At 39.1% G+C, this 24,709-nt stretch overlaps 1 protein-coding gene across 5 annotated transcripts in view; it reads left to right on the plus strand.

Annotated features, from left to right (window-relative positions):
- The window catches only part of znf618 (zinc finger protein 618), a 39,852-nt gene extending 16,990 nt beyond the window's left edge, over positions 1–22,862 (plus strand). For 2 of the 5 annotated variants that reach the window (XM_019274102.2, XM_019274101.2), the window contains exons 3-15: positions 814–891; positions 3,418–3,462; positions 7,206–7,295; positions 8,986–9,066; positions 9,557–9,646; positions 10,021–10,110; positions 10,317–10,406; positions 12,239–12,316; positions 13,707–13,751; positions 14,471–14,548; positions 15,445–15,657; positions 15,848–16,947; positions 17,276–22,862. In XM_019274102.2, the coding sequence (XP_019129647.2) occupies positions 814–891; positions 3,418–3,462; positions 7,206–7,295; positions 8,986–9,066; positions 9,557–9,646; positions 10,021–10,110; positions 10,317–10,406; positions 12,239–12,316; positions 13,707–13,751; positions 14,471–14,548; positions 15,445–15,657; positions 15,848–16,947; positions 17,276–17,821 (2,624 nt within the window). In that variant the 3' untranslated portion in view covers positions 17,822–22,862. The remainder of the gene's footprint in view (positions 1–813; positions 892–3,417; positions 3,463–7,205; positions 7,296–8,985; positions 9,067–9,556; positions 9,647–10,020; positions 10,111–10,316; positions 10,407–12,238; positions 12,317–13,706; positions 13,752–14,470; positions 14,549–15,444; positions 15,658–15,847; positions 16,948–17,275) is intronic. The other 3 variants (XM_019274105.2, XM_019274104.2, XM_019274103.2) reach the window with 2 other exon arrangements.
- The last annotated feature ends 1,847 nt before the right edge of the window (positions 22,863–24,709 follow it).

Consider the following 24,709-nt stretch of genomic DNA (forward strand, 5'->3'; position numbering starts at 1 on the left):
CATGTTTCATAATGCGGCAAACATTTTCAACAGTCAGAGTTACAGGCAGGCCAGTTTAGCACCTGGACTCTTTTACCATGGAGCTATGCTGTCAGAATACATGTTGAATGTGGTTTGAAGCAAGACCATCCCAGAAAAAGACCCAATCATCTTGGCAGCATATGTTGTATATATCGTTCAGCATTAATGGTGCTTTCACAAGTTTGCAGTTTACCCATCATGCCAAGCGCACTAATACACCCCCATATCATGACGGATGTAGGCTTTGAACTGTGCCCTGATAACAAGCTGGTTGATCTCTCCCTCCTCTTTAGCCTGGAGAATGTGGTGTCCATGATTTCAAAACAGAACTTCAAAATTTGACAACTTCACCCCAGTCCATCTTATGATAAATGAGCTCAGGCCCACAGGACATGGCAACATTTCTTCATATTTTTAAATGATATTATGTACCATAGACAATGAAATCCCCCAATTCTTTGCAATGTTAAGTTGAGAAACATTCTTATTTTATAGTGCAACACCTTCCTATCTTTACTTCAGAAAGACCTATTAACCTTTCATTTCACAACTCTCCCAGTCTTTTGTTACAACTGTCCCGACTCTTTTTAAACCTGTTGCTGGCATCAAATTCAACGAGTTTCCAAAAAATAATAAAATTTCTCAATCAAGTTGTCTTTCTGCTATTTTCAATGAAATATCAAGACTCAATGTATTGCACATCACATGTTGTTTTCTATTTTGGAAACGGGTTTGTGCTCCTGATGATACTGTAACTTTGTTTCTCTGACACTGTTTTGAATTCTTGTGCAGGTTCCTATGTATGTGGGGTTTGTGGGAAGAAATACAAGTATTATAACTGCTTTCAGACACACGTCAGGGCACACAGAGGTAAGATGTTTTTTTTTTAATGTACACTAAACACAAATATAATTTAAACTTTTTGCTTCCATTTTTAATGAATAAAAGATCTAAAACTTTCTGTGATGTTTAATGCTCCTTAAATCTTGTTAGCAAATTTATTTGAATCCGTGTTGGTGAGAATCCATCCGCCTGACAGGTGTGGATATCAAGATGCTGACTCAATGTCATGATTATTGCACAGGTGCGCCTAGGACTGATCACAATAAAAAGCCACAAAAATGCAGTTTTATCACATAGCACAATGCCACAGATGTAGCAAGTTTCGAAGGAGTGTGCAATTGGCATGCTGACTGCAGGAATATCCACCAGAGCTGTTCATTTTACTAACATAAATCATCTCCAATGGCGTTTCTGAGAATTTTGCAATATCCAGCCTTACAACCACAGATCACGTGTAACCATGCCGGCTCAGGACCTTTACATCTGACTTCTTCACCTGCAAGATGGTCTGAGACCAGCCACCTGTAAATCTAATTCAACAGTTGGTTTGCTAAGAGAATTTCTGCACCAGCTGTCAGAAACTGTCTCAGGGAAGCGCATCTGAGTGCTTGTCGTCTTCACTGGGGTGTTGACCTCTCTGTAGTTTGTTGTTCTTGAGTGGGCTCAGCTTCAATAGTGGCTGCCACTTTGAAGAAGTGTTCTCTTCAAGGATAAATCCTGGTTTTCACTGTACCGGGCAGATGGCAGATAGTGTATATGACAACATTGTGAACAGAGTGGTGGCAATGGGGTTATGGTATGGGCTGGCATTAGCATAATCTGGGCACAGCTTTTTCCCTCAATCTTTTTTCTGGCTTGGTGGTATGTTTTAAATGTTTTGGATCTTGAATATACCAAATAAATAAAGTATTATTAAGTAGTGATTAAAGTAATCAAAAGGATAAGTTTGTACATGTACACAAGTCATCGCTTTACTTTATCCTCTTTGGCTTGGCAAAGGACTTCACCATGGCATGATGATATGGAAATGTATTAAAATCTTTATCCACTCTTAAGTGCTCTCTTTGCAGCTTGTTCCTAAGATCTGTTTTCCCCTATTAAAAGTATAGATAGATTTATATTGCTATCAAAAGCAATGATGGGTTGTAGTGAGATGTAACCCTGTACCCTATTCATGGTGGAGAAATCGCATTCAAACCATGTTCACAGTTCAAATCAGTGTTGTGCAAGTTTACTCTATGCAAGAGCTATTTCAGTTGCCAAAGTGAAGTTCACAAAGATTAAATTTAGCTAATTAACCCTCATCGGTCCCAAAAAATTAAGTTTTTTTTTTCTTTCCCTTTTTTTTTTTAAATGAACCGACCAACTGACTCGTGGTCCCTTTTGTTAATGATTCACTGAGCTGACTTTCCAGCATTTGGTTTTTCTCTCTCTTCAGTGGTGCACTAAAGATAGCTCTGTAGGCAAATACAAGTGAAACTTGAGTTCTGCCTGGTATCATTTCCTTGCTTGGCTCTTGGTTTTGGAGAAAAAGGTTAATTTATTTTTAAGTGACACCACGGTCAGGTTAGCTAAAGTGAAGTCCATCTTGCACCATCCAAGAGTTCCCCAGACAAGAACACAGAGATTAATTCATGTTTCAGAACAGCCGAGCACAGACACACACAAACGTGATATTTCCTGTTATTTTTGGCATTTAAAAAAAACACTTTTTTGAGCCTGTGCTAAATCTGAGAAACACAGACAAAGGACACAGTTGCATTTTATTGATGGCAATTTGAATGCAGAGAGTTACTGTGGCAGGATCCCTGAGGCCCTTTGTTGTGCCATTCATGATAATAAAAATGCACTGCCACATGATGCAAGGATCTATATGCAATTCCTGCAAGCTGCAAAAAAAACCACCCCAGTTCTGGCATTGCCTGCGTCCTCACCAAACATGTCGCCCATTGAGTTTGGGATGATCAGGATTGGTGTTTTTGGCAGAGTGTTCACAAAGCCATTGAAGAGGAATAGGCCAGCTACAATCGACAACTTGATCATCTTTATGCAAAGGAGATGTCTGCGCGCTGCATGAGGAAAACAGCGGTCACACCAGATACCCTACTGACTGGTTTACACCTGTGCAATAATCATGCTGTTTAATCAGCATCTTGATATGCCACACCTGTCGGGTGGATGGATTATCTTGGCAAAGAAGAAGTGCTCACTAAGGGCTTGTGTCCATACTGCGTGCCAGCATTTTTTTTTTGTCAATTGTTCCCAATAAAGACAGCGTGCATGTGGCAGCTTGCGACCACTCTGCGCCCAAAACGTGTTGTTCAGTTTTTGTTTGGTCTTTACAAAAAAGCCAATAAATAACTGATTGCTTGCCTTGTTTTTCTCTCTTGACAGTCCTGAAATGATTCACTTCCTCTACATGAGTCATACATGTCCTGTTTTGGCCAAAAATTGTATTTTATTAATTTTATCTGGATTGTTTTGGTGCGAGTTGGAATTCGTGAGCACTCATTGATCTATTTACAGATTTGTTATTTCTTCCCCCCCCGATAGAATCAGAGAGCATGGTTGGAGACGGTCTGCCACCAACACCCAACAGTGAGTACACGTTTGCACACTCATCCAGTAAACACAATTAAGTTTATTAGCATGCCAACACAAGCTGTTTATTTCATACTTGGCTCATTTAACAGACATAACTGAAGACACTGTTTGTCTCCATGATGTAGCAGGCTAAAAGCCAGATTATTTACTCTCTTTTTCCCCCTTCCTCTCCCCCACCCGTCGCGTCTCCTTAACATCATCACACATCACATGTGACATCCTAATATCAAGTACTTGTAATGGAACATCCAACATAATCTCAGCATTTCCGGCACAGTCCTACAATGTGTGGACACAATGTTCTGATTATCACAATGATATTTTGCTGATGATATTAGCTCAGTTGAAGTTTAACTTAATTATCTCACTGGAACCAATTTAAGACTCTCCTCACAGCCAAAAAAGACACACTATTCTCATTGTCTGGCAACACCAGTTCTTCCAATTTAACTTTGATAAAGCTGTAACTACTTATAGGGGGGTCTTTTAATTGTATGCAATGAGCTGCCAGGGTCTGTATTTATCGAGTATCTTAAAATCACAGTGAACATTTGATTAGGACTAAAAATACTCCTACCTCGGAGTAGTACTTGAGAGTTATTTATAAAGTGTCCCACACACACTTTCAGCAATCATTACAGGAATGTGCACATAGCTTAAAGGCAGCGGTATCAACATGGCAGGGGGAAAAGACAGAGTAATCGTCTTTATACAGGCAGACAAGCAAACACACATTTTTCTTTTCTTTTTTGGCTGCATGAGGAATATAAACAGTGTAACCAATAAGACTGTGATATTGTTAATAAGTAGGCCAGTGACAAAAAAAAAAAAATGCTGATAGATTAAATTGTTGAGAGGATGGAACATCCTGTGGAAAAATTCGGTTGACACCACATATTCAGACTTTATACTTAATAATGACTGGCATGCTAATTTATGAATATATTTTAAATATAACTTGCTTCTGTGAGCGATCCAAGTGGCCCCAAAAGAATGTGGCAGCAAGATGAAACAAGCAGAGGCAAATTATAACCTGTTTCAATAGCAGTTAATTTCATATATATTTCATATAAGAAATAGAATGATTGCCTTGGGAAGAATAACATTGGTTCTAAGTACCAGTGATCAAAAGTTTAAAGCTCAGGTTTAGAGCAGCAAAGTGAATATATGGTATTATTGTTCTTAATAATTGGTTACTATAGCAACTTACTCGAGATTATCCCATGCTGCCAGCATTTTGAAACCGACGGAGGAAAATGAAGCCAGGCAAACTGATAATAAGCCCGGATTTTTCCAGTTCGAATAGTTTGTAAACGATTGCTGCATTAAAGGAGTGTGGGTATTTTGAAAAGCAGAAGACAACACCGGCTGTAGTGTTGTGGAGGAGTTCTTGGAATTGAAGAGAGTATTTTCAGAGCCCAGCTAGAACAAACGTTTACGTAGTTCAGACTGAGTGGGCGTTAAGACCAAAAACAGTCCTGCGTTTAAAAAAAATAGGAAGGCGTAGGTAGGAGTGTATTGCTTCAGGTACCGGTGAGACAAAACAATGCGATACAGGAAGTCTGGTTTGACTAATAGATCGCATATCTATTCAAACCATCAGGCAGCCAAACATTGCACAGAGATGGGAATCCTATGAGGTTCCGATCACACTGACATCATTTCATAGAAATAGAATAGAAATATGACATTCACGCTGCAAGGTAATATAAATCGGCAGACCGTGTGTAAACGTGATACAAACTGTACATTGAATTTGAATGTGAAATATTTCATGGCTTGTAGTGCTTATTCAAATGAAAATGCAAACTGGCATTTTGTTTTCACTCCATAACAGAATTTTCCGAGGTCATCCATCACAGCTAGTGGGTGGGTGTTTTATTTAAACACCCAAATAAGAAGATGGGCAACGCTGTCAAATATTTTCGCACTTCTTTTTTTGGGAGTCACTTAAATAAAGTGGAAGTGGTCTCTTTAGCTGTGTAATAGCCAGTGACACAAAAACATCACAGTAAAGAGTCCAAACTGCAAGGATCGTGTATCCACAACCTGTTCTATCTGTGTTGTTACTGTATTTGTGTCGATTTGCTCTGAATTTGTCCTCACCTGTGCTTGAAGCAATGATATTATGTGAGCTTTAATTACACACAAAAAAATGCCAGGAATTGACTAATTTGTGGAAAATAGTTTTTATCATGTTAATTTGTGGGGAAATTGTAGAATAGAATATGCATACTATTAGAGCCTTAAGGTGTTATAAATGCAATTACAGTTGGGCACCTTAATAATCGCTTTTTTAGCTGTATTTTCTTGTTGCCAAATAAGCATAAATTGCATGAACCCTCCTGCTGTAAAGTGGAGAAACTGGTTGTTTTGAATCAGCTGTGTTCCTCTGCCCCCATGTAGCCTCATATCTCATTTCTGGGACAGCCATTTACTGTGTTTCCAAAATATTGAAAATTCTTTTTGACAAATGTTCTCTTGCTTCTCAGTGGGGTGGACCAAGATTATGAAGACTTAAGTAAAGTATTTTGTATAGCGTTTAAACACATCTTTGAGATACCTCAGGAATCCAGCCAAGAATGCAGCTGATTGAATTAACAGAGTCGGAATGAAAATGTAGAAGTTGTCGCTCTGCTGCTAAATGATAAAACATTTGTCACATGGGTGTCTAAGGTCAGGGGCCTTCTGCTGGGGTAACATCACTCAGACATAATATTATTATGGAGAGAAGAGTAAACCTGAACCAACTGGACAAAGGAGGTTAGAAATTGACTTTGTCTCACAGTTGTCCTATGTCGTGCTGTTTATGCAACAGATTGCCTTCAGACAGGATTTCATTGTAGTGTGTCAAGAGGCACTTCACTGAATTCTTGTCAACAGCCACCTGGCTGCACGATGCTTTCCTCTGCAACTAAATTAGCAAAAGCAGAGCACGTAATCTACGTCCTTTCCAGTCCTTTCACTTTCTTGGCTCTCTCACTTGGCATGAGGTGGCTAAAAGTTAATAAATGTGTAAATGAGAAGCAAAATTAATGCACGTCTAAAAATGCACGTTTGCATGATATGTTACTCCAGTTCAAATAATCCAGTTTAAAATATGTGTCAGCAATATGTGTAATCCGTCAAATTCTTATTTTATTCTTAATGACTCTACTTTATATTCTACTTTATCAGACTGTTTTAATTCAAATGTAAACCGGAGCGTTGATCTAATTTGCATTGGAATTTGTTTTGCATGCTCTTGTTATTTTAGCTTTGTTTATATGGAGGTGTCCCTCTTAAAAATAATCAAATCATTATTAACTTTTCTCTCACTTTCCCTCCAGGAATTCATCTGCCGATTTATCTTGTTTATCTAATCTCATTTAGCCTCCCCGTCTGTCTGTCCCAAAGCAATCAAATCTTTTCCTGTGTATTTTAATCTTATTTCTTTGTTCATTTATCCATTTTTCTAATGCGGAATGACTAAAATCACAACTCTCCTCCTCTTTGTATGGCTCAATGAAATGCTTAATTGGAACACCTCGGGGTACGAGGTGTTCTTTAAACTCTGCACAACTCAAGCAAGGTTTCGTCATTATTTAAATATTGTCAAGTTATTATCTACCAAGTTTGCAATTTTGGCTTTGGTCATCCCCAAAATACTGGTTGTCAGTGCCATTAATATCCATTGTCTGCATGTTAGTCACATATAAACAGTGCTGCTCTCTCTCCCTCTGTCTGTTCATCTGCAGATAGCTTCCGTTACTCCTGTGACATCTGTGGCAAGAAGTATAAATACTACAGCTGCTTCCAGGAGCACCGTGACCTGCATGCAGTTGATGGTAACCAATTGAACAATTTTTTTTCTTTGAAACTTGCTTAAAAAATAGACTAAATTAAATCAAATGTTTAATAATAGTTGATCTCAGGTAAAATACATTTCAGACAGGGTAGTTTTCACTTTAGCAGAGGTAGACATGTCAGAATTCACTATACTTTGACAAAATGTCACATTTTCCCCATCTTACCAGCACTACAGACTATCACTCCATTTGAAGTCATAGCTAGGAAGGTAAAAAATGTATAAATATGTAAGTGAACAGTAGAATGGCCTTGCCACTCTGCACTGTAAGTAGAACAGAAGCATAGATGCTGTTGTTGGTTATCTTTTCTGTTTATATAACCCCCTTTTCCAAAAAAGTTGGCACACTGTGTAAAATGTAAATCGAAACAAATGTGATGATGCAAAACATTGAAACCCCACATTTAATTGAAAATAGCACTAAGACAACTCATGATGTCTCATATATATTTCAGTAAATGTTGAAACTGAGAAATTTTGGAGGATTTTTTTTGGGGAAAAAAATGCCCATTTTGAATTTGATGTCAGCAACATGTTTCAAAAGTTGGGATAGGGTCGTGTTTACCACTCTCTTGCATCACTTCTTCTTTTAGCAACACTCTGTAAGCGTCTGGGAACTGAGGAGACCATTTGCTGTAATCTTGAAAGGGCAATGTTTTTCCATTCTTACTTGATGCAGGATTTCAGCTGCTCAAAAGTTCTTTATCGTATTTCTACGTTTTATAAAGTGCCAAACATTTTCAATAGGTGACAAGTTTGGGCTACAGGCAGGCCAGTTTAGCACCCACGAAGCAAAACCGTCGTTCCTGAGATGGTGTCCACTCTGCAGCATATGTTGCTCCAAAACCTGTATATGTCGTTCAGCATTAATGGTGCCTTCGCAACTGTGCAGGTTACCGATCATGCCATGCGTCCTAATGCACCCCCATACCATCGCGGATGCTGGCTTTTGAACTGTGCGCCGATAACAAGCTAGATGATCCCCCTCTTCTTAGGCCTGGAGGATGCGGCGTCCATGATTTCTAAACAGAATTTCAAATTTTGACTCATAAGATCACAGGACAGTTTTCCACTTTGCCTCAATCTATCTTAAATGAGTTAGGGCCCACAGAAGGCAGAAGCAAGGTTTCTGTATCTGGTTTATATACAGTTTCCTTTTTACATGGTAGCATTTCGACTACAGTATCGTGCCTGTTTTTGATGCAGTGCCATCTGCGGTCCAGAAGATCATGGCCATCCAATATTGTTTTTTCAACCTTGTCCCTTGCATACAGAGATTCTGAATCTTTTAATGATGTTATGTAATGTAGACAATGAAATCCCAGGAATCTTTGTAATTTCACGTTGAGAAACATTATTCTTTAATTGGTGCACTATTTGCCAGTGCAGTCTTTCACAGAGTGATGAGCCCCTCCTCATCTTTACTTCAGAAAGCCTCTCTGGGATGCTCTTTTTAGACCCAGTCATATTACTAACCTGTTGCTAGTTCTAATTAATTGTGAGATGTTCCATCAGGTGTTTTCTTTTAGCATTTCATAATTTTTAAATACACCGTTTAAGGGAATATGCACACGTTCAAAATAACTTCCGACAAGCAGCAGGATGAGATTTCTGAAATGTAAAGATGATGTAAATATAATATCTGCCAACATCTTCCTCATCTCTCTTAGATCCATATGAACAGGTAGTGTTACCTGTGGATGGCCTTAAAGAGGAGGAGCCAGTTGAACCCTACCAGAAAATTGGACCAAGTAAGACTGTTTGATGCACTATTTGAGTTCCACAGACATACCATAGCAGAACAAGATTACAAAATGTACTATGCATTCAGTAGCTTAAGCAGCAAATTATACCCTCCAGAAGAAATAGATTAAATAGGGATCATTTGTCACTGTAACTCATTGCTTCAAAATAATTTGCTTGAATTTGTTACATGTTTATATTCCAGTGGTTATTTAGAGGAGAAAATATGAAATCTGAGCTCACATATTTTCTTAGTTGGCATTAAACTTCTTAATATTTTTAGGTGCATCCATAATTCCTTTTGATTGTTCTTAACATGCCATACAGTTTAACAGCTTCAGGTCCACCTGTGTCCAGTTCAGTGCATTGGACACAGTTTGCAGTGAAACGACCTTAAGTCATGGTGATGGTCCATTTTAGGAAAATAACGCTAAGCATATGAGCTAACTCCACACTGGAAAGGTTTCAGAACATGAGTCCAAAAGTCCTCCTTCGCAGGGGAAAAAGCACTCGCCCACCTCCGCAGAGACCGCGGGTTCAACCGACGGCAGCGGGTGTCCCTTCAAACACAATTGGCAGTGTTCGCAGGTGGGAAGCCTGCACTTGTCACTGCACTAATGATTGGGGGGATAGCGTGAACCTCCACGCACTATGCAGGGGAGACCCCATGTGTGTTTTATGTTCTCTAACATTGAGGTCTTGCTAAACGTAAACATTTAGATGGGAAATTTCATTCGGGAAAAGATACGATCAAAATCACCAGTTCCTTCCTCTTCTCCACTCTGTTAGGACCTGTTCTCTCCATAGTTAAATGAGACATGATTAACAGACTGATTCTGTTCTTTTTAAATTGAACACAACTAATCCACCAAACCTGATCTTAACTGATATCACACAGGTTTCACCAGTACCATTAAATTTGATACAAACAAAGGTTTGAATTTGCGTTTTCTTAAATACAGAAACTGGGAGCTATGTTTGTGAGTTCTGTGGGAAGCAGTACAAGTATTTCAACCCATACCAGGAACATGTCGCTCTTCACACACCAATGGGTGAGCCCTTTTAAGTTTCTGCCTGAAGCCACGATGTGTTAGATTTGAAAATGTCTTCAGAAATGTATTTATTTTACTGATTTTGTTTGTTTGTGTAAATACCTCTTATAAACATGCATTATTGTAGGAAGTGCCAACATCTTGAATTTAGTTTTCAAAATGAGCTATCATTGACCGTACTGAGAATCTGCTGTGTCTTGATGTAGGCTCCTTTGATATGAAGGCATCACGGGTACAGGAATGTGGTAGCATGGATATGACTAAATTTGGCCACAGCCAGGCTGGTAAGATCAAAAGTAAGCATCATTTTTTTCACTCTATATTTCTTTAGTAGTTTTGTCGATTCATTGTATAATGCTAAGAAAGGCTGTTACGATTCTTTGCTATGCCGTTGTTTATTGTTTTATATTATCAAATCCTAATTTCTAAGATCAACAGATTATTGGTTTAACACCCTCAAAACTGTCATTACATGTTCAAATGAATCTTTAAAAAGATAAACTACACAGAATCAAGTGTTACTTGATTGGTTGTGGATTTAACAGTCATATCTTTTGGAATGTATCACACTAAGGCCACATGGACAGATTTTAATAACAGTAACTTGCCATGGGGAACAAACACACAGAGTCAGTAGATGACAGAAGGATATTTTACAACAGCTGACCTACAAAAACCTGGGTACTATGAAATTGTTGATATTGCTTTTGATATTTAAAATTTAAAGCCCATTTCAATCAACAAAAAAAGAATATATAATTACGTTGTTTCTGCACTGGTTGGTGACTAATTGAAATATGTTCATCAAACTCAGTCTCATGCATCTTTTGTTTTAGCTTTTACTGAGAGCTAAGTATAATATTTAGACATCATAGACATGATATATTTGTTTTTTTGTTTACGTTTATTAGGGACCATGTACAATTAAAACATAAATGCTGCCATTTCATTTATCACTAGTGATGTAGATCTTAAGTGCTTTGTTGAGGGCTCAGAGTGTCAACATGACAAATTGTAATATCGTTGGAAATGGATCAGGTCAGAATCGAGCAGAGATTGATGTTGATAAAATGTGAAAACAATCAAGTGAACACGATCAGAAACCAAACACCTATTGGCTGTACTGTTAAATAATGTATTTTTAAAATGGCAGCCAGTTTAAGGGCACGGTCTGTCACAGAAATATCATTGTCCTGCAGTGAGCGGTGGTAAAAATTCGGAAGAGCATAACTCACTATGGCTGAAGTGTGTTACACCGAGCCAGTGGAAACAGGATATAAGAGAACCCTAAGAGATTGAATGTAAGGTTCTGGGTCACCTTGCCACTGTATTTGTGGCAACCCTGCTGGAAACTATTAACCTTTAGTGAATGGTTAATTGCACAATTTCACTGATGATACATTAAGCGTTTTTTTTTTTTTTTTTTTCCCTTGTTATGAATCTTTTTTAATTGCCTCCAGCACCAAAACATATTAAAGTTATGATTAAAAACATTAAAATGAAATTTAATACAGGCCGTGCAGATTCCCTAATTTCTTACCAAATGTTAGTCTCATTAAAGCTGTTGTCTTTTTTTCTTTTTTTTTTCAGAGATTAACTAAAAAAAAAAGCAAACAAGACTGACTGCTGTTTTAGTATATTACATATAGTACATTGTCAACAATGCAGGCAATTTTTCGATTATGTTACTCTGCTGTATTGCTACACCAAAACGTTTGTCCAGCTGTCATAAATCCATGATTATTTTTCTCCCAACTGGTACTGTATTTTGTGGTACATGACCCCCTCGTCTTTCTGCTAAGAAGCACTCTGCCGTAAAGAACTATTTAAAGCATGGCACACACTCACATCTTAGAAGTGGGTCAAAAAGATGGAATGAAGAGGAGGAATTAAACCCATATTTAAATGTAATACGAGCATTTGGATCCTTTTGTCAAAGCTGTTAGTGTGATTGATTTGCATGCTGCAAAGTAAAATAAAGATTAAGAAATTGCATATCGTGACTTTGCACCATCTTAACTGCTGTGTGTGTGTGCGTGTGCATGTTCATAGCTTAAATTAAGAACATTATTCACATTATTTAGCACGGGCATGTCAATCATTGTTTCTCCTGCGTTTTCACTTACAGGCAGTCCTTTCAGGCGGAAACTGGAAAGTGCAATTCAGTCTAGTCTGGTTGACACAAACAGCTCACAAAATTCAAGCGGTGAGCACTGAGCCACTTATTTTATGTGTATGTGTGTATATTTGTGTGGAAATGTATCATTTCTACCAAACAGTAAAGGATTTTCAGTTGCCTGGGCTGAAAATTGAGATGGGGGTTGATGATGTAAAGAGGTTTATGTGACCTACCTCGCATCAATTGTTACTATATAAAACTCAAGTCCAAGAGCTCTGTTGTTATTATTCAACTCCACACTCAAACCATGAAAATGGACACCTTGATAAATACTGTGTTGGATCATCTTTGGCTCTGGGAACAGCTGCCATACCATGGCAGTCACCCAAAAATAGACTTGTAATTAAAGGCCCTCAAAACATATTTTTATAATCAGCCACGCACTGTGAACAATGCCGTCCTACATGAACACAAAATTGTCTGCAAAAGTTACAAAAGACTGATGACAGTTATTTGCCTGTGCTGTTTTTGTCTGTGCTTTACTTGTTTAAAGCAGTTTGGACTAAGTTGGAAAAAGGTGACGTCATATATCTCTGTGCCCCAATCAGCAACATTTGTATCAAATCTGATGACTGTGTGACGTTTGTCTGCTTCTCTTGTCAATTCAACTTAATGCAACCACACCCACCCAGACAAATTATACCCAAGGAAGTTAATATTTTTCAGAATGAATATTTCATGTTATGAAGAAGATTTAAGACTTGAGATTTGAAACCAAAGTTTCCAGGGGCTTTAAGTTAAAGCTGTCAGTGCTTCACTTGATGTGTGCTCCTCTCTGTGGATGGCTTTTCCACTTTCAGTAGTTTTCCATGGACAACAGAGGTACTGTGAGTCTGTCATGATAACTGTTACAACTTATGACATCTCCTACCCAGCAATCATTTTGAAACGGGGAACTCTGCCGTGTTGATCAGGCTCAAACCAGCCCTTGTGGCATCCAAGAACTTTTTCAGACTTTAATAGATCACACTTTTAGCGTGTTCCCAGTAAATGTAGAGTTTAAGTTAAAGTGACCATAACATAAATACAGTAGGGGCAGTATAATACCTTTTCTTTACGGGTGTGGTTCTATTGTCTATTGATCAGTGTGTGTAGTAGGTGCATGTGTTGATATGAGGATTGAGACTTCTTGTGGTTTTGGGGAACTTGTTTGTTTGCCTGGTGGTGGAATCAATCAATATGTGCCTGTAATAAATACAGTATTTCAATTGAGTGTATACAGTGACTGATGAACATTTGTGTGAGGTCTCATAAGGTTTGGTACCAAATCATTGAAATATACAGTAAATTTCTTTGATTGCAAATCATGCTTGTCTTAAAAACAAAAAAATAAAATGAAACCATGTTGACGACGGACGGAAAAATGGCCCACTCTGTGTCTGTAGATTTAACTCCCTCTCTATCCTCTTGCACACAGGAACTCCGAGCCCTCTGGTGGCCACCTCCTTCTCTACAACCCAGAGTAAGTGCAGCCCCACCTTCCTGCTCAGAACAGAAAATATGCATGCTGCCCCTTTCCTATTTCTTTTTTTTTTTCTGTTGTGCTTCAGTTTGTGTTAATCCGTCATTGTTTGGTGTATATAGCTTCTCTGTAATCCATTGTGATTATCCAGATTCTCTGCATTTAGCTTCATTATCACTAGGCAATGTTTGAACGGGATTGTTAACATCAGTCCTATTGTACATCTGCATTGTGTTCAGATAAAGTAGTGTGTTGTATTGACTGATAACTAAGTTGACTAAAGTTTTCTTTTGAAAAACAAGAATTGTTGGAATTGTTACAAATTTTTGTATGTTTTTATTTAAAGATGTCAACATCAATTTGTTTATGTTTTGTTGTTTTATTAGTTAGGATAGAATGAATAAAAAGCAAAGCCTTCAGCCAGATTCAAACCAGGGACATTGTGCTTACATGATTACATGGTCAGCTCATTAAACCCCAGCAGGACGCCCCAACATACAACTTTTTAAAGATCGCTTTAATTATTTGCAAAGTAACACAGTAACTTCACAGTTTTTCAGAAATGTTACTTACTAAAAATCTCAAATGCCATCTTGGTTGAACTGATTTTCAAAGCAGCTGATCAGGACAAATAGAGGCTAGCATATGGACAGATGCAGTGTATTCATTTTGTCCTCTGAATAAGAGTCAACACTCTTCTGGGCCTTGTGATTTTTTAGAACCCTACACTTGTGGTGCCTGTGGCATCCAGTTCCAGTTCTACAACAACCTGCTGGAGCACATGCAGTCCCACGCTGGTGAGTCCACGACTACAAATGCATGTTAAGCTCAACAGGGAAACAAATAGAGAATATGAACACACCCTCAGTGGCTCCAGTGCATGTGAAAGTCAGATCACACATCATTTTTAATTGTTTATTGACGGGTAGCCGTTAAATTCTTCCACACAAGATGAATCCCATGGAATTTATTGTTGTATTGAGGGTTGTTGCAGATCTGGTTCTGAGACTGCTGCATATGATTTTTATGTTTATCAAGTAATGAATTATTTAGTGTGTAAAAAGTTAGAAATAAAGTCCAATTAGAATCTCAAGCAACCACAAGTGAAACTCTAAAATTAGAAGTATAAAATTATGTAGTCTTGTCAACAAAAATATAAATTTTCAATGGTATGAAAACAAGGATAGCAAGCAAATAACCCTGAGTTGAGCTACCTAATGTTTGGTATTTCTTCTTGATAAATGACTTAAGTGCAGTTTGTTTACCCTCTGCTGCATGAATCATGTTATCTGTCATTGCATGCAGTTAGAATCATAGTTATTATCTGGACAGTCTTAAAATAATATTATCCAGGCTTTACCTATGAAAAAAAATTATTTACACTAGTAATTTATCATACACTTTGCAGTTTGGCGTTTCCTGTGAGACTGACTTCATTTAATGACACACCCTGCAAGATATGTGGCTGAATTATTTTTCAGATCATTTTGAAGGAACATTTTGTTAATGAAAGACTGAGGGAGGCCATGTATTTTTCTCTTTTCCTTTGCTGGTTGTTTTGTTTGTTTGATTTTGTGTCATATGTTTATTATTTACCTTTTTCTCCACTGGAATCACTTACCATACAAACTTCCCATCAAAAACCTGCAGTATTGTTGCTTCTGCCTGATGTGCCATCTCTGTATCTCCTCAGCCGACAATGAGAACCACACCAAAGGGGACTCTCCCAAAACCACCTCAACCTCCGGTCCTCAAGAGCAGTTGTGGAGAGGTGCTCAGGCTCAGGCTCAGGCTCAGGCTCAGGCCCAGGCCCAGGCCCAGGCCCAGGTCCAGGTCCAGGCCCATTCCTCAGTTAAACTACAAATTCAGCCTCAAAATATCTCCCAGAGAAACCACACCCTCAGCCGTAAGTACTGTCATTAACTTCATTTCACACTGTTGGAGTTACTGTATTTAAAGGGCTATGAAATTTGTATACCCTTATAGTCTTTGAAATGGAAAATTTACTAACAATATGTAAAATCAAACATTTACACTAATTATCTTCATATTTTGCTCTGCCTTCCTACCCATCAATCTGCTGTCTATGCTGGCAGAAAATAACGGACTACCTGAGAAGGAGCGACAGCAGGTGGCTGAGCGTCTCTTACGGGTAATGTGCTCAGATCTGAGCATGCTTAACGTGCTCAATAGCAAGGACTTCCTGAAGTTGGCACAAACCCTAGTGGATACGGGTGCTCGTCATGGTGCCTACTCCACCCGTGATGCATTTGGCAACATGAGTGCCTTGGCACTGCGTCAGCTGCCCCGCATGTACAACCAAGTCAAAGTCAAAGTCACATGTGCTCTAGGTTCCAATGCTTCACTTGGCATTGCTGTTACCTGCCACTCCCAGACAGCAGGCCCAGATGCTTGCTATGTTCTAACAGCCTACCAGGTTGAGGGCTCGAGACTGAAGCGCTACGTGCTTGGTGTGAGGGAGGCTGAGCTGAGGGAAGGGCCTGAACAGGTTCACCACTGGGTGCAGAATGTGCTGTCTGAGTTTGTGATGTCAGACATTCGCACTGTGTATGTCTCGGAGCCAAGAGTTTGGGCAGCAGGATTTGCGGGATCACCACTTGGTGGTGGCGGCCGGGGCAGGATATGCTTGCGATGCGCAGGGTGTTCACTCGGTGCAGTTGTCCAGGCTGTGCTGGGGAAACGTAGCCTCCAGGCCCGAGGTCTTCATGAGTTGGCTGAGCTTCTCTCAACGTGCCGAGATATCGCCTCCTCCTCCACGCTGGCCCTTCGTGAGGACCAGTGCACCAACACATCTGCAAGCACAACAGAGGAAGGTACACAGGGCATCCCTGCACAGTGCCCCACCCCTCCTTGCTGGGATCGTATGGCCGAAGCTCTTCTGCAGGTCCATGCCCACTTTGAACAGATTTGTGAGGCTTATGGACGCAGTAAGTCCACGGCTCCAGTCCTCCAGGGTCTCAACAAGCATCTGCTAGGGACATTGGCTTGTCTGCTGGCCCCTCTGCGCCTGGCAGCTCTCGAGCTGAGCAGTCAGAGGAGACCAACTTTACAGCAGGTGCTGCCCGTCTACCTACGCTTGGAGAAGTTTTTCACGTCCAAAGCTGGAGAGGCTGGAACCGGCACGGCTAGCAAACTCTGCCACTACTTCCTGGAAGCACTTAAAGAAAATTTCAAGGTACTAAATATTTGTTGTCAAAGTTGTAAGATTCCTCTTAAATTAGTAATCTACCAATTCTGGTGCTGATACAATGAGTTTTGGTTTTGTTACCAAAGCAGCTGTACAAGAACTTTGCCTAAAGTCTAAAACTAGAAATGTTTAGACCAACTATTTTAGTCATTTGTAATCAGATTATACAGTACAGATTATACCAGACATTTGTTGCTTTGACCAACTTGACAGTTGGTACAATTGGTACCAAACAAGTATTGCCTTGCCTTGATACATGATGAATGCATGGTTTTAGGAAAGACCGACAGTCATTGAAATGTTCTGCTGTTTCTAGGTTGAACGAGCTCACCAGGTAGCCATGGTTCTGGACCCACAGCTCAAGCTGCGTTCAGTGCCAGCGTACCAGCATGAAGACATAATCTCTCGTGCTTGCGAAATGGCTGCTGAATCCAGGGATGGAGGTATGACTGGTGGCGGCAGTTCAGGTGGTGACGAACGAGACACCGATGGCCCACCAACCCCTAAAATAAGCCGCATAGAGGGAGCGGGAAACACTGGTGGCCCTTCAAGGGGGAGCTCCTCATCTGCAGTGTCTGGTAACGATGAGAGTCAGAGCCAAATAAGACAAGAGATTTTTCAGTACCTGGCTGAGCCTCTTCTCCAAGGCACACCTGACCTTTTCCAGTACTGGAGTTCAGCAGTGGGCGAGAAGTTTCCCAGGCTTGCTCGCCTTGCATTGTGGCTCCTTGCTGTGCCTGCTGTGGGCATACGCAGCGAGTGTGTGACTGTGTGCGAGCAGAGCTTGGCTATGAAGAGGAGGCAGCAGGTAACCGTTGAAGAGATGAACAAACTCATTTTCCTTCGCTCCAACATGGGCTAGGAGAGAAACACAACCAACCCTAACCAACCAAACCTTCACCTCCAACCAATGACTTAAGACTATTATTTATATACTGTAGGTTTAGTCCAACTGTAAACTTAAATGTGTATGGACATAAATACTTCTCAAGACAGATATTTACAGGAAACTCACAATGTACAGGTTGCAAACACCCATAAAACAATACTGCTTATTACATATTTTATACGGAGAAGGGACTGTTGAAAAGTACTGTGGACAAAATGTAGGGGTGGAACGGTAACTCTCAAAAGATTGTCCTGTTTGGTACGCCCCCCTCGGTATAGGATGCACATGAGCAGGATGAATTCCAGTCCTTATCCCAGCCAGTGATTTGAATTACTCCAGCCTAATGACTAAACTGCTAAAAGGCTGTAATGCTGTTATTCTCACTGGATGGCAACATTTTCAGGTAAAGTCAGCTTTCACTGCTTGAAACTACTGTCATAGACCTCTGAAAACAATAGAGATATACTGTATAGCAGCCAGTACTGCAGCATGTACAGTACGACAGAAAAAAAGATCATTTTCATTGGTATATGACAAGAAATTGAAGTGGTGAATCCTCACTGCCATTGCACCTCTGACAAATAAGTGAACCAGGTTCATGATTTACTATCATGTCACTGAAACATATATTTTTAACATATTCAGCCACGGGAGATGGTCAGGCAACTGAGAGCAAAATCATTGCAGCTAATCTGATGGTTGCTTCACTGGCCTAAAAATGTAGCTGTGGATCATTTGCATGCACTGTGCTGCATGTATTTTTATTTAAAGTGGTAAAAAAAGCAGCCGATAAAACATTCATGATAATATGCTTTCCTTTTTGTTTGTTACAAATTGTTAAAAAAAAGAAAAAGGAAAAAAAAAGGAATCTAATGATTTATTTTCTTTCTAAAATTAAGTTGAGGTCTTATGCTGCTAGATGCAAATCAAATGGTTAGATTTGCAGTGAAGGGCCAGTAACATGAAGCTAACTTGAATAATAATCAGGCTTTTGGTTGAGATTTCCCCCAAAAAATATTTGTTTTGTTTTTTGCACAAAAAGTAAAGCATCATATTAAACTATAACTGTAACTGTACTATACTGTAGCTTGATTACACCAACAGGAAATTAAATGTTGGATTAGGTAAATCCTTTAATTTGTGATGCTGCAACTCAGTTTTTATGTCCGTATCTACACAATAATGACATGTAGAGGCCATTTTGTCTGGCTTATTGATAGTTTGCAGTGCTGGTAATTCAGGAACGTTACATCAGTCAGCTCTGCAAAAAGAGATACCTACAAGTATAAGTTGCCCTCAGATAAACAGCAGTAATGTTTTTAGCCATCAGTTTGGTAAGCTTGTAGGCAAGGATTTAATTCATAATTGCATAAATCCTTGTGTGGTGGCCCACTGTGTACATGCATATATGTATCTTCATTGGAACTTATTATTTTATTTATTCTTTCCTCATTCTAATATAAACATCGTCTTCCTTATGTAAGCTACAATTTTCCATTTTTAAGGCAATAAGCTTTATCCTCGGGCATAGTTTCCAACTTTATCTGCTACATATGACTGTTCTCATGACGCACCTACAGTTTATTATTAATAGTAAATTATTTTCTGTTTGTGAAATCAATGGGATTTTCTCAGGAATGAGTGCACCCACGCAGGCACCGCCACTTTTTTCCTCACTGTACCGAAAAACACACCAAACTGTGACCTCAATGCCGAGGTATGTACTGAACCGTGACTTTTGTGAAACGTTCCACCCCAAATACAGTTAGTGCCATTTGCAACAAGCAAACAAAAAATGGATCACTGAGGGTTTAATTTTTTTTCAGGATGCAGCAAACTCTGCCAGTACATTCACTCAGTCAACACATGCATACTAATGAAGTTATTTATTTTTTTATGGATTCTAGTATACATTTACTTGAGCCGATACCTCTTAAAATGACTTGGATGAATGGAAGTTATACTGTAAATGTGTTTGTTGCATTTGGCACTAACTAGTCAAGTACTAGTTTGTCATCTCTGTTTTTGGGCCTTAAGTCTCTTTCATGCGACCACATTAAACCCTACAGTCAGAGCCAACATCATGCCTTTTTATTGCTGTTAAATGGCCTTCTTTTCACCATCTTTTCTAAAGCTTGTAGTTTTTTTTTTTTTTTTTTTTCCTTGGTCCTTTTTTACTCATGTAACTTAATTGGACTTTGGCTGATGGTTGAAAACAGTGTCCTCTAGTGGTCAAATGTAGACCTGGTATTTGACAAGTGCTTTATTCCAAAGTTTTCAAAAGGTTGAACTTCTCGAGCATGCATGCTTTTTGTAGTAAATTCTTGTTTTATAAAAACAAGTCAGGAATTATTTTAACAACAACTTCAACAACACACCCAAGCACAAGTATCCACTGTATAAACTTACACTGAAAAGACTCCGTAGTAGATTAACAAAATCACATTAGCAGGTCTATATTGGAGGCAGTACCAGAGCAGGAAGATATATCAATACAGATATTGTGGTACAAAACTCTTTTCTTGTTTATCATAATATTTGTGGTGCAGCTTAAAATAAATATTTTGGATCCTAAAGCATGCAGTACAGTTAAATGCTCCACATAAATGAACAGGGAATGTCTCCACCTGCTTGGCCAGAACAGTGTTTTTTTTTTTGTTGTTGTTTTTTTTTTGCCAGAGGCTGCATCATCTACTCCTTATTCCAATATTAAACAGTAATAGTGATAACTGAAAATATATTCCCATTATCAACAGCAAAAGACATTTTTTTCGTGTTTTATCATGTTTCTCAGCATTAAGCCCCAGAGGTACAGTCACCTTACATTTCTGCCCAACACACATTTACTCAGTCTCCTGTTTATTTCAGCTGAAGTGTGTATGGTGGACACGGGTTAGAGTTCACCTTTTGTTCGATTTTGACCTCACTTGGAAAGTCACTCTTGTAGCCCTGTGGCAATTTTAACGTAAGGCTAATGTGACTGTACCTTTTTATGTTTATGTTTAGGTTATAAGGACACAGGAAGTAGGAAGTCAGTACACTGCACATGGGAAATTATAGGGCATCTGAGTGAATGGTCTAGTGTAAAGCTAAGAACAGAACATGGTTCTCTCTAGAATGAGAAACTTTTAGTCTACCTGAATACAGTTGTCAGTTTTCATATGATTCAAATATTTGTATCAGAAATGCATAAAAGGTCAAAAATGCTTGTCAGTCAATCAAATGTGAATGGCTCTGCATTGCAAACTGTTTCACAACTACAGAAGATGTTTTTAACAGACTCCTTACCTCCAATTACTGCTTTTGATTTCAGTGTTTCATAAATGTTTTTCTCTCCTTTTTAAAGAGTAACTTAACACCAGCACTGTTTTGCCGCCCTCTCTGGTTGAAGGTTTTCAAGGCTGTTTTCACTGGTCAGAAATGTGCACTGTTGCACCTGTAACCACACCCAGCAGTGATGTCATGGGGTCTTGGAGTACACCTGTATATCACGGCAGCCAGGTGAGAAGTTAAACCAGTGGAGGTCAGCAATGACTACATTTTCAGGGGGTGTTAAGTTACAATATAATGGTTTCTTAATGTCTGATTTTTTTGTTGAAAGGAATTATTATGTTTGAGTTGATTTGGCAATCAAACCTCTGAACAGTCAATCTGTTTTTCCTCTGTATATCTTGGAGACTTGATTCAGTGTAACCAAGACATACATTTTTCTTTTCATCGTGATAATTTTCATTCCTGAAATCAATATGTATACTGCTGTTTTCAAACTGATTTATGTCATACATTTATATTTTGGTAAAAACAGAAAATTGCTGTAAATTATATTTTAAATTTAATTTTCTAAGTACCAATCCAATGTTTTACCTCAGTACTCAGAAGGTAATATTGTAACTTAAAAATTGGAAATCAGCTGTTCATACAATATCTAGCTTTGGTCAGAAATCTAGTCAAAATACTGTAGATTGGTTTGCGGTTTTAGCAGTGATCCTTGATTGAACTGATGAAGGGATTTTTCTTACAGTTTTTAAATAAGTATTTTAAATAGAATATGCTCTGGGACAAAATGCCATTGTTGACGTGATGATGTCAACTTGATTTTACTTAGAAATAGCGTTCCTTTTGTTGATTAAATGAAAATTATATCTAAGATATGCATGCTTTTAATAAGAGTACTCATATATAAAGTTAGAGCCAACATGATTCACTTGCATCTGATGACAAACACTGGCGTTTGAGTAGACGTTACCTTAAAACACTCTTATCAAGAGTCAGATGAGCAACCCGGTATGAATTTGAACCTTTTTCAAGGTGAGAGTAGCGATGCTGATCATAGGTTGGTGTTTATGGGTTGACATCATCCATTTTCAGAGGATGTTTTATGTAAATACAAGAGAACTGCTGTTTTTATGCCACAAGGGGGAGCCTTCATTTCAGAGATACAGTAGGGAACACCAATAACATTATACCTCTATTTTCTACAGTAGCATTTCAAAAGGTTTTGATATAATAGAAAACTCAACTTAGATACTGTTATTAGAAAATTGAAATCAGCTGTAAGTTTTATTTTGTTTCAGGATTTTAACTTATTCAGATAATAATTGTACAAATATGGTATAAGAATGCTAACATGGAGATCTGTTCTGTTTAACTATGGATTATAGTCGGTATTATCAATTCAGGTTAAGAATTTAGTGTTGCTTTCATCCTATTTTACAGGCATTACTTCCTTTTATACTCTGCTAAAATGCAAAAAAATGTGTTTGATTCTATTCTTTTTTATTGCACTTTGGCAGCAGATTCCTGTGTAGCTTCCAATCTGAGTTGTCTTATTAGTAAGCCTAATTTATACTTTTGTAGCAACACTATTTTTATATAATGGCAAAGAAAGGGTTCAGTGTCTTTTTTTCTTCTTCTTTTTTTTTCCTGTGTCATATGTGGCAGCGCTGTTCAATGTTTCTTGAATACATTACCCACTGTAGTATGTGATGTGTGAATAAACTCCAAATCTGTCAAACTGTGGTGTATATATAGGAATGATAGCTTTATGTATGTATGTGCGTGTTGATAGAGGGAGGATGGTGAGGGACCTGGAAAGTATTTTAATGCCTTAAATCCAGTTTTATTCCCGTAGACGTGTGTTTTTAATGGTTAGACTTGAACCTAAATAGCTTTAAACTCCCTTTGCCCGCATTTACAGTGAAAGAAGTTTCTTTTTCAGTCAAGGGGTGATGTAAAATGTTTAGAGAATCTGCTTCTGTATTTATGAATCAAGAGAACCTGAGAAAATATTTGACAATCTTCCTGTAAAAATGAGCCTGGTTGCTTATTTTCAGTGTGAATGAGGACTCCCACCCAGAGAGAAATGAAGCAGAGCTTTCCACAGTGGCTGAGAGGGAGAGATGGAGGGCCTCAAACACATGTAGAGGGGAAAGAGGCCCTATATAAGGGCAGAGCGATTGAAGACTTGCACATGGGGAGTGAATATACAGAGGCTGCTTAGAGGTGCGTGCAAGGGTTCCCCAGGGGTTATGAATAGGGCAAAAGAGCAAGGCAGTGAGACAGAAAGAAGGGAAAGAGCGAGCAAGTGTTCATCTCAGCCTGCTGTCTTTCTCCCTCCGTTTGCACCCGGGTCAGTCAGCCCCCAAGGTGCGGCAGTCTGCAGCCATGCAGAAACACCCACACCCTTGTCTCCTTGGCTGCTCCCGGCACAAGGGCTGCCTACCAAAAGCCTAATTTGCAGCACATGCAGTCCAAGTCCCCCCCCCACATCCACCACACACACACACACGCATACAATACAACCTCCTCCCTTCCTCCACACCCCACTGCTGAAGGTGACGTTCTTCCACAAGTCATTACTACAGTGACATGCTAAGTTTGTTTTTTGCTTACAGCACCAAGTGTTTGTGAGCGGACCCTAATGAGAAGCAAAAAGGAGTGGAAAACAATCGTTTCCATTTCATTCTGGGTTAGGGGAAAGTCGCACATCAGCTCTTTGTATGTAAGGACGTGTATGTGGGACTGTTGTACAATCGGCATACATCCACACAGAAGTCACAGAAGCAGAAAATATGTTCAAATTCTAAAATGATAAATTTGGGCTTCGACTGCACTGGGAGTGTGATAAATAAATGCAGCAGCAGCTGGATATAAAGGGGTTTCCTTTGTGTACCAGTTTGTGAACACTAGGTGGCAGTATCTGGCTTTTTATTGGTTACAGAATCAAGAATAAAAGCATCACAATACAATGCAGTCCATTATAACAACACTACAAACTAAGGTCTCAGAAGTTCACATAGATTTGAGAACAAAAATCATATATTAGCTTTTGATAACTGGAAACACTGACATGCTGTTGAGACAGAGACTGCCAAATGCTCATGCAATAATCCAAAATTTGGAAAGTGAGAGCAAGCCAGAGCACCTGAAGAAATCCCCCGACAACACGAAACCATATAAACACAACAACTAAAAAAACACACAGTCAGGTTGATAGCCATGAATGCAGCACTGTACCTACTGTACACTTGACCCCCCTTCATGTTCACTCTCTGCGCTACTACACTTAAAACAGTTCTCTTTTTTTCTGGTCAGTGCTTATGTTTGTTAGCTCTTTCATGCTGACACATTAAAAAAGATTCAGCCCCTGAAGCTGGTTGTTTTGCTTCACTCAGTAAGACACTTGTAGCCGTCCAGCTACATTTACAGTAACAGAGAAACTTCTGTGGACTTCCCTTTGCCCTTGGCTGTTACACAACCAAAAGAGAGGCATCCAGGTTTCACTTTCCAAGCCCAAATCAGGCGATGCTTTGCTCCTACCTCTGGCACTGACAAGGTTGGCACCTTCACCCTTGCCCAACC

The sequence above is a fragment of the Larimichthys crocea genome, chromosome IX (assembly GCF_000972845.2).
Source record: "Larimichthys crocea isolate SSNF chromosome IX, L_crocea_2.0, whole genome shotgun sequence".
NCBI lineage: Eukaryota > Metazoa > Chordata > Actinopteri > Sciaenidae > Larimichthys > Larimichthys crocea.